Source organism: Salmo trutta, chromosome 18, assembly GCF_901001165.1.
Source record: "Salmo trutta chromosome 18, fSalTru1.1, whole genome shotgun sequence".
In the NCBI taxonomy this organism is placed as follows: Eukaryota; Metazoa; Chordata; class Actinopteri; order Salmoniformes; family Salmonidae; genus Salmo; species Salmo trutta.
The window spans coordinates 49,240,622-49,256,545 of record NC_042974.1 but is presented as its reverse complement, the minus strand read 5'-3'; the positions used below and the strand labels follow the sequence as shown (position 1 = coordinate 49,256,545).

The window sequence follows — 15,924 nt, the reverse complement described above, 5'->3', positions numbered from 1 at the left end:
CATTGATGCCATTCAACATTTTGAAGTAGTAGGTGGGACTTCCTATGGGTTATTAAGGAAGGGTCTTCTTCTTTGGTATCATGGCATTCAAACATTTTGTTTGTGCATGCCACCACCTACTGTGCGGTAGTGTGTGGTCGATGACATTACATGTTGTGACACAAAAATAAAAAGAGGGAAAGGGAAAAAATGCACCACCAACTAACCCTACGCCTACTGTTTATACTAATGACGGGAGTCTTTCGTTCAACACACCTTGTAACTCTTCTGTGATTTATGTAACATTTCTGCAGTACAGTTGATAACCATGACAATGAATGCTAAGAAGCCAACCTTACTGAAGCACAAATTCGTATCACTCTGTATTGGCCTAGAGCTACTACTCACTCTTGACCTATCATCCTCTACTCTCTTCACTGCTTCAGCATCGGACACGTCTGTTCTACTCTCACCCTATCAACCTCAACCTGCCTCACACCGGGCACTTCTGATCCCCAGCAACACGGGCACACATCCACCAATACTACAAATTCCTTTGTCCCATGCCCTACTGCACACTTCTCACATCTCAGAATCTCCCTCCTACAGACTGCTGCAACCTGACCATAAGCTTGACATCTAAAACACCTTATTGGGTTTGGCACAAAAGCTGTCACAGAGTAACTGACATATCCTAACATGACTTTGTCAGGTAAAGACTCTACTTCATAACGACAGACAGTGTCTTCTCAGTTTTACCAGGTTCGCCACAGGTTCTGCGTCGCACCAAACGGCGGGCGTCACAGACACAGCGAATCTTCCATTTCAGTCGCTCCACCCCACCCCAGTAATCACTCCTTTCAAAGGTGCTAAATCAAATCAAAATGTATTTTTCACATGCGCCAAATACAACAGGTACCTTACAGTGAAATGTTTACTTACAAGCCCTTAACCAACAATGCAGTTTTAAGAAAATCCCCCCAAAATTAAGAGATAATAAAAACAAATAATTAAAGAGCAGCAGTAAATAACAATAGCGGGGCTATATACAGGGGGTACCGGGACAGAGTCAGTGTCAGTTACAAATAATAGTTCTCTAACATTCTCTGATTGGTGCCCATCGTCACATTTTTATTATTTAACTAGGCAAGACAGTTAAGAACGAATTCTTATTTACAATGACGGCCTACCCCGGCCAAACCCTAACCCGGCGCCGCCCTATGGGACTCCCAATCACGGCCGGTTGTGATACAGCCTGGAAGATGCCAATTGTTTTGGAAATTCTTTCGCGGGATACTCAAAGTCAATATCAAATGAATCACTCTTTATTGTCAGCAAGCTGGAGAGGTCACAGTCAAACTTAGATGCATAAGTACCGGTCTGAAGTGAGGTCTAAAAAGGGCGCTCCTTACATAGAACCTTATATACTGCTATCTAATCCTACATACACATTAATAATTGGATCCCACATGTGACTGGCTCCGTCTCTATCTAACTTAAATAACATATTCTGGGCGTTCTGCCAGATGCTGCTCCGGAGGGGCCCCCCCTTAATGCTCTACACTTGGTGCTTTCATGACAACTGGGAAATCGGAAAAGAACGATGTCAAATCATGACGTCAGTGATCTTCAGCTCGGAGTAAAACAAAGATGCCCGAGTTTCCGACTTGGAATTCCGAGTTGCGTGACCGTTCAAAACAATTTTTCCCAGTCGGAGTTCGTTTTCCCGCAGAGTTCTCCGTTGTATTTAACGCAGTGAAGTCGGAGATTTCCGAGTTCCCAGTCGTTTTGAACGCAGTATAAGTACTCAGCTGTTCGAGGCAAGTCGTCGAAATGGCTGCATTTCTGCGATCTCTCAAATTTCCTCGATGTGTTGTCCGTTTTTCTGACCGTGATCTGTAGACCCTCATCTGAAAACGTTTACGGACAACAGAAGACCACAATGGTAGCTCAATGTCGTTTGCTATGGCTAAGCCTTGCACATAGGCAGTTATCTAGCTAGCTAGGCTAACGTAGCTAGCCTGCAAGTATGGTCACTAACGCCTACTGCTTTGCTGGTGGTTGCATGACCTGTCTCGTAAGCACGAATGATACGAACTAACTCGCTAGTCAGCTACCGATAGTTCATGTATTGATCAATTAAAATGGCCAGGTGTCAACAGATGACTATACAAACTAGCTAACTGACAAATAAAACGGCAATGGCATGCTAAACATTGATTGCTTCTTTAAGTAGCCAACTCCACGATTTACGATGGAGTTGAGGGCAACTAGTCTGGGCGGACTGGAGCTCTGACGTCAGATACGTTTTTATAAAAATAAAAAAAACGACGGATTTCAGCAACCAAATAACAGCCAGCATTTACACATGACAGTGTCCTCTGTGTAAATGAATGCTATTTCGTGCGGAAATACATCGTTTTTGATCACTTTTATGTGACATAGAAACTCCAGTCCGCCGCACAAGTCGCTGCTCAAATCCATCATGAATCGTGGAGTTGAGTTTAGTTGGCAATTGTTTAGGTAAGGTCAACTAGCTAGTGCCATGTTGGGAATGGGTGAAGCCAAGAAAGAGTGCTTGTTTGTTTGCTAGCTAGTTATTGTGGTGCCAAATTTGTTTGAATAATAGTGTTGTAGCTAACTTGTGCAATTTTGTTGTTGTTGCATGCTCACATCTCAAAGTAACTTAAACACTGATCACTTTTTCCTTCCTTGAATATTGGTTGGGTGTGGTTTGTCTGTCTTGTCTAACCGCTTCACTTCCATAAACACAGCTTGTATTTGGGAAAATGGGTATCAATATTTGCTGATGATTTAAGCCCTATTTGTTTAGACAGCCAGACACTCCACGTTTGTGATTCTCTGCCATGTTTAGGCCAATTATTATTATTATTTTTTTTATTTATTTTTTTTACAATACTTTTCTTTTTCTGCAGGCTGAAAGCATTATAAATTCTCGTGGCATTGTAGAAGATCATGAGGGAGATAATGAAGATACTGATGACTCAAACCTCCAAGTAAGATGGCCTATACAAAGGTCTAAACAATTGTCTCAGGACCGCTCTGAGTGATAATGAAGAGTTTAATAGAAATCCATATTGGCAATTTTTTCCCCCATGATAGCGTACCTATACACTCAGTTATGAACAAAGTTTATGAGATTGAGGGTTATTGCATTTTGTGTGTGTACACAGGGATTGCCATTAAAGTCTGAAAGGCACTTGTCAGGAGTATTTTTTTGGTTGCCAGACGATTATGATCAATTAGTTATTTACATGCAGAATTGCCATATTGTATTGCCTGCCTTTCACCTGCAAATAGGGGAGGAATCAGGAAGATCTGAACTAAATAAAAAATAATTCCAGTAACCAGTAAAAACATTCTCAGAGCAGGCTCAACTTGCCAGACTGCCATAAATTGTCTGTCTTCCACTTAAACAATGGGGAGGAACCAGAAATATCAGTTTTAGGCTACTGGAATTATTTGCAGTATTCTATATATTTTTTAAATCACCTGCCCAATGGGGCAACCTCAGAGCATGCTAATCTTGAAAGACTGCTCAGTTCACTTAGGGAAACCCTTAATGTCAATCACTTATACACTGTTGTTCATGTGACTAGGTGGAGCTCAATGTGTTCAGGGCCCAATGGATGTCTGAACTGAAGCCCAACTCTGGGTCCAATGGGGGGAACAGAGGACTGTCGTCAAGAGCTGCAGACCTGAGAAGAAAACAGGAATTGGCCCGGGAGGAAAAAGTAAGCTGTTTTGTTAGAGCCATTTACACTGAACAAAAATATAAACGCAACATGTAAAGTGTTGGTCCAATCATGAGCTGAAATAAAAGATCCCAGAAAATGTTCATAGGCACTAAGTGTATTTCTCTAAAATGTTGTGCCCAAATTTGTTTACATCCCTGTTAGTGAGCATTTCTCCTTTGCCAAGATATTCCATCCACCTGACCGGTGTGGCATATCAAAAAGCTGATTAAACAGCATGATCTTTACACAGGTGCTGGGGACAATAAAAGGCCACTCTAAAATGTGCAGTTTTGTCACACAACACAATGCCACAAATGTCCCAAGTTTTGAGGGAGCGTGTAATTGGCACGCTGACTGCAAGAATGTCCACCAGAGCTGTTCCCGGAGAATTTAATGTTAATTTCTTGACCATAAGCCGCCTCCAGCCAGGGGCGAAAATCTGATATCAACTTTGGAGGGGACAATTACATGACATTTTCTCAAGCGCAATTCCTGAGGGGGACACCAAAAGTAGTGCTGTAACACATAGCCTACATTGTAATATGGTAAATGTATATTGAGGAACCAAAGAAATAAGGTGTTTGCCGTACTCTTAACTACCGGTACCCAAAACTACACAACTAATCACAACAGCGATACCATTGCCTTTAACAAATCTTAGTTCAGTCACCAGTTTAAGTTGAGAGTGGGGGTATCCATGGCATTTTCCAATTATGTTCCTATTTTACAAGTAAAAAAAATTGAGAACCTTTCATAATGTTGCCAAACAAAGACTCAACAAACTTACCTGAGACTCCCTGTCTCTGCCAGTCTGTCCCTGCATATCTGTCCCCAACTCTGCTGTCTGTGTGCCATCTGTTGCCTGCTCTGCCTAATGACATCATTGTGAAACATTTCCATTAGAATTTCATTTCTTTCTTATGAACATTTTATCAACTAGTCTTTGAGATATTAGGCTACTAGGGTTCTTACTTTGCGTTTTGGTGTACTGAAAAATACTCTGATGTCCATCTTTTATTTTTCTGCCATTTTTCTACCTGGCTGGCTGGCTACACACACACACAGTGTGTAGGTTATTTACAGTAGGAGATGGGCTTCTATCATCTTAGCTTTTATCACTCTATTTGGGCTTCGATCTAAAAGGTAGCTAGCAAATGTGAAACGGATTAAAATGACAAGAGTTGACAGCTGTATGAGTTCAACATTTACACAACATATGCTGCAACCTTTTGTAATTTTAATAGTTTGTTTCATATTGGCTGGCTTCCAACAATAGCTGAATTTGCAAAGCTAGCGAGCACCAATTCCGTTTCAGTGGTGTTTGCTACCCGGGTTAAATAAAGGTGAAATTAAATAAATAAATAACAGTTCCCTTGCGACAATTTAGCTTTTGCAACGAGACCATTAAATATATTTAAGACAATGGTAGAAGAGAGTGTAGTTCTGTTCAGTTTGGACTCCAGTTTATTGCTAACCTTATCACAGGGACTTTGAAGCACTAACTTACATCATCTGCATGCTGATCTTGGAATAAATTGACGATAGCAAAGATTCCATCTTTGACGAGGCCACATAAATGGAATAGGTACTAGCTAGCTTAATAGTTAATATTTGCGCGCTAGCTCTGCATATTCAGCTAGTGTGTCTGCGCGATTGACTGGATTAACTTCACGTCAGTTACGTTCATTGAGTGCCTTTCAGACAGTGGATACGACCCCTCTGTTACCTTGCCAACTAAGGAACTGGCAGTGGATCAAACCATTGTGAGGCAAAGGGTGGGGGGTTGCAATGTTTTGAAACTTAAAAACGCGCTATTAAGTGTCTATAATCAGCACAATTGCTTTCATTGCGTATTATTAATATTATTTAAATTACATAGTTATTTTTCAGCGATATATTGGGGGGGACAAATCATATTTTTCCCAGGATGGGGGGGTCCCCCCCCCCCGGGATTTCCGCCCCTGCCTCCAGCGTAGTTTTAGAGAATTTGGCAGTACGTCCAACTGGTCTCGCAACCGCAGACCATGTGTAACCACGCCAGCCCAGGACCTCCATATCCGGCTACTTCAGGATCATCTGAGACCTGACACCCAGACAGCTGATGAAACTGTGGGTTTGCACAACTGAAGAATTTCTGCACAAACTGTCAGAAACCGTCTCAGGGAAGCTCAAATGCGTGCTCGTAGTCCTCACCAGGGTCTTGACCTGACTGAAGTGTGCCGTTTTCACTGACTTAAGTGGGCAAATGCTCAGCTTCAATGGCCACTGGCACACTGAAGACGTGTGCTCTTTACAGATGAATCCCGATGCATTTTATCGATGGCAATGTGAATGCACAGAGATTTCGTGATGCGGTCCTGAGGCCCATTGTCCTGCCATTCATCCGCCGCCATCACCTCATGTTTCAGCATGATAAATCATGGCCCGATGTCCCAAGGATCTGTACACAATTCCTGGAAGCTGAAAATGTCCCAGTTCTTCCATGGCCTGCATACTCACCAGACATATCACACGTTAAGCGTGTTTGGGATGCTCTGGATCAACGTGTACGACAGCGTGTTCCAGTTCCCGCCAATATCCAGCAACTTTGCACAGCCTTTGAAAAGGAGTGGGACAACATTCCAAAGGCCACAATCAACAGCCTGATGAACTCTATGCAAAGGCGATGTCGCAATGCATGAGGCAAATGATAGTCACACCAGATACTGACTGGTTTTCTGATCCACACCCCTACCTACTTTTTTTTAAAGTTATGTGACCAACAGATTCATATCTGTATTCCCAGTCTTGTGAAATCCATAGGTTAGGGCCTAATGAATTTATTTCAGTTGACTGATTTCCTTATGAAATGTAACGCAGTAAAATCTTTGAAATTGTTGCATGTTGAGTTATATATTTTTACTGTCATATAGAATATTAGTTTTACACCAGATTCTACTGCCTGCTATCAGCATCATCTTCACTATCGTTCTCAACGTTGGTTTCTTTGTCTTAGGCCAGAGAGTTGTTCCTTAAAGCTGTCGAGGAAGAAGAAAATGGAGCTGTTTATGAAGGTATGTCTGTGAGACAAGATATGCTACACAAAATTAAATTTGTATTTTATGGTCAAAATTATTGACCTTTTAAATGTATCGTTCACCCAAATTACAAAATGACACATTGGTTTCCTTAATCAGTAAGCAGTCTATTGACAAGGTATGACCGCAATCCATGCTTTGGTTTTAATTCCCTGCAACTGTTTCCAAATGCTAATATTTTAGCATTTGGAGCATATCTCATTCAGGTCATGGTACCATTTAGAATTTTTTGCACATCATGTTTAAATCATCTTAAAGTATGATTTTTAAAAGTAATTACGATTTCAAATGTTAATATTGGTACCAGGATTTGAATGGCATTATTGTGTGGCTATAGTTGGGATTGGGAATAATGGTTTTACACAAAATAACAGCTAAACTTTTTCCCCTCCCTTAATTTGTAGCAATTAAGTACTATCGCAGGGCAATGCAGATTGTGCCTGACATTGAGTTTAAAATCAACTACAGTCGATCTCCTGATCCAGATGGTGGGTAAGTCTTAATATGTTGGTATACAGTAACACTACAATGACGACTACATACTGAAAGTGTAATGCCTCTTTTCCATACAAGTTCTACCATGTGAATGATACTGCATATCTGTTTCCTAGCAATGATAATGACATGGATGGTGAAATAGAGGATCTACTGGCCTACTTCCATCAGCAGCTCACTCTGCAAGACAACTCTCTGAAGATATGTGTTCCTGAGATGGAGATGACTCAGATGCACATCTCAGGTAGAGTTTCTGCAATAGTTAGAAAGGAAAAATCCACACATCCAATAACATTAAAAAAGTTATGTTGGCAACTCGCATGCTACCACAGTGGTTTATTAAGATGCACCCGCATACAATCCCACTGGGGTCTTGGTCAGGATTGGAACCTCTCAATAAACCGCTCAATGAACCACTGTCTGGGAGAATATTGGATTTGCAGTACTCAATTAGTATACTGGATTTTCTGTCTGGTTTGCCTTTACACAAACTTTGATGGACTTCTATACATTACATCATCTCTCTCACTGTCAGTCTGTTCCTTTGGGTTTCTGTCCACAGCCCTGCCTCCAGAGGTCTTGATATACATATTCCGTTGGGTTGTGTCTAGTGATCTGGACCTGCGTGCCCTGGAGCAGCTCTCCCTAGTCTGTAGAGGCTTCTACATTTGTGCTAGGTCAGACCAGTCATTACAAATCCAACATATTTTAAATGTACTTGCCACAAACATGGTTTTGATTCATTTGAATTCATGCTGAACGTTCTAGTGCTGTGAAACACTGTCCATACACTGTGTCAAAACAGGCTCTTGAATGATGTATTGTTTTTTTTAAATGAAACAGATTGTTATGCCCTTGGTGTAAATTTCTCCTCAGGGACCCAGAAATTTGGCGTTCGGCCTGTCTAAGAGTGTGGGGCCGGAGCTGTACCAAACTGGTACCCTTCAACTCCTGGAGGGACATGTTTCTTGAGAGGCCACGTGTGCGCTTTGATGGTAAACACTAAGGAATATTACTTATCATCCTTAGAGAAAGAAAAACCCTTCTAACATAAGTGGATTTGTTTCATATACTTCTCCATTTTCTCAATACCAATGCACAATTGGCATGTCTAGCAAAGGTTGCATAGCTAAAACTAGATTGGTCCCATTTTATCAGATGCTTGTTATGTTTGGTAAATTCAATATATGGTATTCAATGTTGATTTTGAAGGTGTTTACATCAGCAAAACAGCATACATCCGTCAGGGAGAGGAGTCCCTTGATGGATTCTACAGGGCTTGGCACCAGGTGGAGTATTACAGGTCGGTGCTTCAGTCTGTCACTGGTGTCCTTGTTATGACATGCTAATGACTGTACAGTCGGACAAGACTAGCTATACTGTTTGTGTCCCCAGATATCTGCGTTTCTTCCCTGATGGCCAAGTCATGATGCTGACCACGCCTGAAGACCCACTGGTCACCGTTCCTCGTCTGCGTAGCAGGAACACCAGGTATTTAAAATGCAACGTACACTGGCATCCAAGTCTGGAGTAACACATTTGAGGGAAATAATGTGTTTTTAGATGGTCACAACAGTTGGATTTGTAACATTCATGGCTTTCCTTTTCCCTCTACACAGGGTGGAGTCCATTATGTGTGGTCATTACCGTCTGTCGCAGGACACAGACAATCAAACCAAAGTCTTTGTTGTTGTCTCCAAGAGAAAAGAAGAGGTGAGTGAGAGAAGTTACCGCATTGGACTGGGATTAATTGATGTGGGAAGGTATTTGCATATTTAGTTTTCCTGTTATTTATTTGTTTACCCCTTTTTCTCCCCAATTTCGTGGTATCCAATTGAAAGTTAGTTTTTTCCCATCGCTGCAACTCCCATACGGACTCGGGAGAGGCGAAGGTTGAGAGCCGTGTGTCCTCCGAAACACAACCCAGCTTAACCAGGAAGCTAGCCGCACCAATGTGTTGCAGGAAACACCGTACACCTGGCAACCGTGTCAGCATGTATTGCGCCCGGCCTGCCACAGGAGTCGCAATGGGACAAGAACATCTCTGCGGGCCAAACCCTCCTCTAACCCGGACGACGCTGGGCCAATTGTGCGCCGCTCCATGGGTCTTCCGGTCGCGGCCGGCTGCGACAGAGCCTGGACTCGAACCAGGAACTCTAGTGGCACAGCTAGCGATGCAGTGCCTTAGACCACTGCGCCACTCGGGAGGCCCGTTAGTTTTCCTGTTATACCTTAAATCCAACAAGGTAGTCAGTTTCCTTACCTATGAACTGGTTCAGTGCAGGACACAGGATAGGATAAAATACTTTTTGGACTCATGTCATTGTTCACAGATGATTGAAGAGTGCTTTGGCTGTCCAGTTCTGACTGTCCAGATCCCTGTGTGCGTGTTCTCTCTTGACAGAAGGTGGCAGAGTACCAGAGAAACTCTCGGTTTTGCCGGCGGAACCCAGCGGCACCCGAGACGGAGCACAGCTTTCACGTGGGACTGCAGCTGTCGTCTGGTGGGCGCCAGAGCTTCAACAAGCTGAATTGGATTCACCATTCCTGCCACATCAACTACAGGTAATACACTGGGAAGTTAGGGTTTTGATTTGACAGCATTCATTCAATGAATGTCATTGCAAGAGAGAAAAGTGATTGCGAATGTAACTTTTCATTGAGTTCTCAGGTGTATCCATCTCCTAAAGCAGCGTAAATGTGACTTTAATGTTTTTTTTTAGATCCACTGGAGAAACTGTTGTCACTGCCTTCGACTTGGACCAGATGTATGCATCTTTCTTCTTTGCACGTGTGAAAAGCTACACAGCATTTTCTGAACGCCCACTGTAGGGAAGCCTAGAGAGAAGAGATAAACGTCACCACCCAAAAGTTTACACAACACTTAAGACTAAATGCATATTTCTCTGCCTGTTGGCTATGGGCTGAACTATGATTTTTAACGAATGTATACCAATCAACCTGCATCTGATTCTAAACTTAGTGTGTGTGCCACATAGCCATTATGTCTATGGCTGTCACAGAAAACAAAAATTATTCTACTGATTCTTCTTTTGAAGACTGGATAGTTGTCCAGTATGATGACATAAAATGTCATAATAGATTTTTCACCCATTTCCAACAATTAATATTTTGACATTGTTTTTGTTAATTCTCTAGTAATATATTTTCTCCCATATGGTAAATCAACTGGAATAAACAAAAGTGGGAACTGTGTAGTTGTTTTTTATCACTATAAGGCGCACAACAAAAGCAGAACACTGATAGAGTTCCTCTTACCACACCCTCAATCGTAATACAACATTCTTCCTCGTCCCGAACACACATTTCAATTATTTCATTCTAAATCACTTTTCTTGACCAGGACACACATAATCAATCCACTTATTGCATATCCTAGGAACCCAAGGCTGAAATGGATTTAGATTTTAAAAAAACATTTGATTAACTATATATTTGCATCAGATTACAAAATATGTAAAATATAAAAATTGTAAAGGCTCTCTTTAGTGATATTTATCTAAATGGAATTGATGAAATGCATAACCTCAAATCAGCCTTCTTCTCATGATAATGGTAAAATCTCATATTTTCACGACCTTTGATAGTTGTTCAGGTGTACTAGTGTGTCCTCATAAGCGTCATAAATAACATTGGCATGTTTTCCAATCCTGGTGATTTTTTTCATCCTCTTCAGAGCCATCATTTTTTATAACCCATGGATCAGTCTGGATTGAAAAGAGTATTCCACCAGGTGATAGTTTGGTCACATACCAGGGAAGATTAGCATATAAGAACAGAGGAAGAAATCATTTAGGATTTGTGACATGACAATCCCCACAAGCTTCAAATTATGATTACTAATGGGGTGATGCGTATCTATATTTAAATAATAGGCTTACTGTATGATAGCTGGCTTAATAATAGGAAGGTGTGAAAGATGTGTATAGGGAATATCATTGTAAGTGATAATTGCAATGGGGGTGACAAGATTCTAGTGCTATTTTTATATTTATTTAACTAGGCAAGTCAGTTAAGAACAGGTTCTTATTTACAATGACGTCCTAGCCTGGTTATTGAGGAAGCAGTACTAGCTTTGACTTGATCAAAGTGCTCTAGAACGATGCCTGAAATACATCACAGGAGATAGACAAAACATTCATGATTTTATTATTTCCAATCTAGGACATTACAAATGCAACAGCTTCGAGGCTGGCTTTACTTGCATTGTTAGAAAGCTGAGAACATTTTTACAAACTACTGTAGATACACATCTGATCTTGCAGTCCATTCACAGATTGGGAGAACATGAGAATGTTGTGTCATGCTGTTTCATTCTCAACTTCATTTATCTGAGAACATTTCATCATTTGATTACATAATTCAAACAGCTAACAGCATTTCCACTTTTCAGTAGTATGTGGCTGTAAATGTCTTTCAAAGAGAGACATCTCTACAACATAAATTGGTGATTTGGCCCCTGAATTTTATAATTAAGGCATATGTGGACTACAATACAACACCATAATTAAGGGAACAAGTTAAACATGTACAAACATAAGTAGCAAAATCTATTAAGGAAACACTGGAGAAAATGAGTCGCATTCAAACGTCATGGCTTGATGTAACTTGTAGCCTGATTCAATCTAATGAGTGAAAACAAGGAGGCAAACACTTGAGTGTAAGAGAGGTGTCGGTTTAAAACAGCATGAACCATGCACATATATACAAACAATATTAAATATGATACAGAATTGTATGTTTAGTTTGTACATTAAATGTATTTATTATTTTATGCGTTCCATGGAGTTGAGGTTGAAATTCAAAGAATACAGGTAATACCAGTAATACTAGGGTGACCTTGGGTAAAGAGATACTGAGAATATGAGAATGTATGTCATATCAGAGGCTGAATTCAGAGGGTGGAGTGGACACGTTTATCTACTTCATCATAGTTCATATATTTTCAACACAATCCATGACATCAGTGTGATATTTGCTGCATAATATGTTGCAATAAAGTAGGTCATAAATATGCAAACTGGGAAACATTAAATAGAAACTAAATTGCTACTGTAGAGGAATGGTCTTGTGCAGTAGCTGGGGCTCTCAATCTCAGACACCCATAACTAAAATATTACGTAATTGCATCTGTTCATGAGAGATTAGGGCTCTAATAAAATGTCCTCGTACATAAACTATTGCTACAACAACGGCAATATCTAAAGCAAGACCTAAAATATAAATTACAATTTGTAATATATCTCGTTCACAGAATTCATTGTTCTGATCAGTGCCGTTTGATGCAAATACTTTCAAATCTGATCAACTGATGGACAACAGACGAAGATATTATTGCAACTGGTTTTGAGCTATAGCTCTCCTGAGTCATGAATTTATGATGCAGGTGAACCTCTAAGGAGAGTTGCCATACTCACTGGATAAAGTTACTTACTGGATACATTTGACACTATGACAGCGTTCTCTATGCACCTGGTAGTTACTTGGCTCCAGACGACGAATACATATATCATGTTAAATAGGAGTAATTCAACTTATCACCCACATGCAGAAGAATCTGACCCTAGTAACATTCCAGGGATCATTTGAGATTGAAAGTACCGTCTTTACCGGTGTTTACCTCATTGCTGTACCTAAAACTTTAAGGTGCTGGACACAATGATCTCATTGTTTATATGGAATAATAAAAGCCACAAATCCATACTGCAAAATCTAAAAGAACTAGGGGGTTTGGGGCTCCCTCACTTTCAGAAATATTATTGGGCTGCAAACATTCATAATATCGTGTTTTGGATTCAGCCTCGTGACTAACTCCAGGGTCAATTATATAATCCAAATCCTGTATCAAAATCTTTAAGAGCTATCGTATGCTCTCCCCTACAAGCTCCATTTGCTACCTTCAGTAAAGATTACCTGGTCATACAAACTCTCAAGATATGGAATAACCTAAGGCTGAACCTAGATATTAGTGATATTCTTGCCTACTCACCTTTAGTTTGTAGGCTATTTCCACCATCCCTTGCAGACAAAGCTTTTGATATATGGAGACAAAATGGTGTGAAATCACTGTGACCTCTATAAAGCTGGCACCTTTGCATTATTTTAAATTTCTTTCAAATACATTACATTTTCCAAATGCCCATTTCTTTAGATACTTAAAAGCCTGAGATTGGCCCAATATATATATTTCCCACAGGTACCATCTCACACCATTTGGGGTGACATATTCAAAACCAACACAATGCCAAAATTATGCCCATCCACTGTGTATTCAAAATTATGAACTTTTGGCACTCCATGCCTATAATCATTGAGATAAACTTGGGAACAGGATTTAGTATTTTTAATTAAAAATATAACTGTGAGCAGCAATGAACGGGGTTCACAGGATGACAGAAAGGACAAGATCAGTTGAATAACAAAGCAAGCACTCAATCATGTAGGAACAATATCTTTATGTGCAATCATGAGTCTAAATACAAATTATGGAGTGAATCTGACATATGGTTCATTAGAAGATGATTTTCAGCATTAGCGTTACACATGTAAAGAATGAGTTGTTAAAAGTTTCCTTGTTTTTTGAGATATCAACACCAAATTCAGTGTGGGACGTCCATGATAGCAATGACAAGTTGATAGGCCACTGTGGAGTGGATTTACAGATTTGGGCACTGATAAATGCCTAAATTGGAATGCAGTGGCTGTACAGTAACATGCTATACATGACATCAGAGCTCTAGCTCTGTGCTTCACAGTGCTGTATTGGTTTTGACGGACAGCCATTCTGAGCACCTCACGCGAGGGATGGCGGTTGCACCCATCCCTCCAGCTAATTGGGCAATTTTTGCAAAAATATAAATTCTGAGGGACGAAAATGCTGTAAATTAAGAGGACTGAGACATTGAGGATTATAATAAATACTGCTTTGATGTCATACAAGCAAGTGAAACACCCATGAGTCCAAATGTGCATGTCATATTTCCGTATAATAAAACTCGTCATATACAGTGTCAATGTTTATCAATATGTTTGATGTAGTTACAAGATGACATGGCGTCATACCCTTGGTTGTTCTGAACAGAATTACTCCGTTTGTCTATTGCGAAGAAAATTTGCCACGGTACACACACCTGAATGCACTCATGTCTCCTTTCTATGCACATCAAAATGCATGTTTCCCTGAATTGCATTGTGAAAGCATTACACTGAAATATCGTATTTTATAACTTAGCTAGTCATGTCGGCAATAGAACAGGATCCAAATGATGCCCACCTGACCCAGACTGTGATTTATAATGGACCGTTTTTAGATTACGTATACAAAAACAGTAATTGTGTAAGGGCGGGGTTGAATGGTTGTGTTCCAAATAAAACAACTACAAGTGAGCTTGGTCTAGTTCCTCAATGGCACAGCTAGGAGAGCTCAAAAAAGCACCACATAGTTGACTCTTCTTTGAGTCATAAAAGTGCATTGAAATTACTTAGGAACTGTGCACATTTTGGACAGGTGTGTGGCCACCAAGAGATACCAGTCAGTTCTCTCACTCAAACCCTTGTAAAAATGTTTTGTCTTATGTTGCACCTACCCCACATTTTCCAGGAATATTCTTATCATGTTCCTGAACGTATCCAGAGTTTTTTCAGATTTCGTTATCAACAAATGAGGCAAAAAGTACAGTAAATGTAAAATGCCCAAAGTCAACAATGTAATTTCTGGATTCATATTTGTGTCAGGTGAACTGTTGTGACCTCACTTTATGGTCTAATAATTTTCCCATAATCTCAAAACTGTACCCTTTCAATTGCTACCATGGTTATGCATATGCTTTTCATATTTCTTCTGGAAGAAACATTTCAATCTAGCCCTATCCATATAGGCTGATTCCCACAAGTGTAAAGGGTTAAATAGACACGTAAAATCTGATTTTTGATTTGTCAATAACTCAGCCATCTTTTGACTAATCCCATTGCTTTTCTCAAACTAAGTTAAGACCTGCACCATGAGCCTACATATGGTTCATGAGAATAAGATTTCTGAAGTATTTCTTAGCATATTAGCATATGTGCTAATATGCATCTACTGTTATAGTGTGGCCATCTTGGAATGCATCAACACTATTTTCTCCAACTCTTTGGGGACTATTGCGATGAGTGCAAAGACCACATTTGGAGTGAATATGACTTTTAGTTCATGAGATTTCTTTATGATTATTTTAAGCATTAGCGTTGCATAGTCAAAAACAAAAAAGTGAATTGTTAATCGTTTCCTTATTCTTTAAGATTTCAATGCCAAACTTAACATGCTTCATCATGGTAACGTCTTTGATGACCCTAAAACAGTTTCAAGTTGATAGTCCATTGTGAAGAGGGTTTACAAAGGATTTAAAAATGGACAAGTAAAATTTGATTTCCTCTCTTAGCTTTTCTCAAACTAAGTTAAGACATGTACCATGGGCCTACATACCACATTTGGAAAACCTATCCTGACAGACCTTATGGGTCCTTGAGGCAAATGTGTTCAGCATGAGGAAAGACACCTACATACAAGGCCTCTAGGTCAAATGGGGCTACAGATGTGAGGGTTTAAGTGAGAC

General features: G+C 40.2%; 1 protein-coding gene across 1 annotated transcript; it reads left to right on the top strand.

Moving 5' to 3' along the window:
• Positions 1–1,588: 1,588 nt before the first annotated feature.
• LOC115153438 (F-box only protein 9) lies at positions 1,589–10,525 on the top strand. Its single transcript, XM_029698882.1, has 13 exons — positions 1,589–1,924; positions 2,916–2,996; positions 3,600–3,734; positions 6,733–6,790; positions 7,219–7,306; positions 7,426–7,553; positions 7,872–7,986; positions 8,186–8,304; positions 8,522–8,612; positions 8,705–8,800; positions 8,929–9,022; positions 9,714–9,874; positions 10,033–10,525. Exons 1-13 carry the CDS (start codon positions 1,922–1,924, stop codon positions 10,139–10,141), a joined length of 1,278 nt encoding a protein of 425 aa, XP_029554742.1. The 5' UTR covers positions 1,589–1,921; the 3' UTR covers positions 10,142–10,525.
• Positions 10,526–15,924: the final 5,399 nt, after the last annotated feature.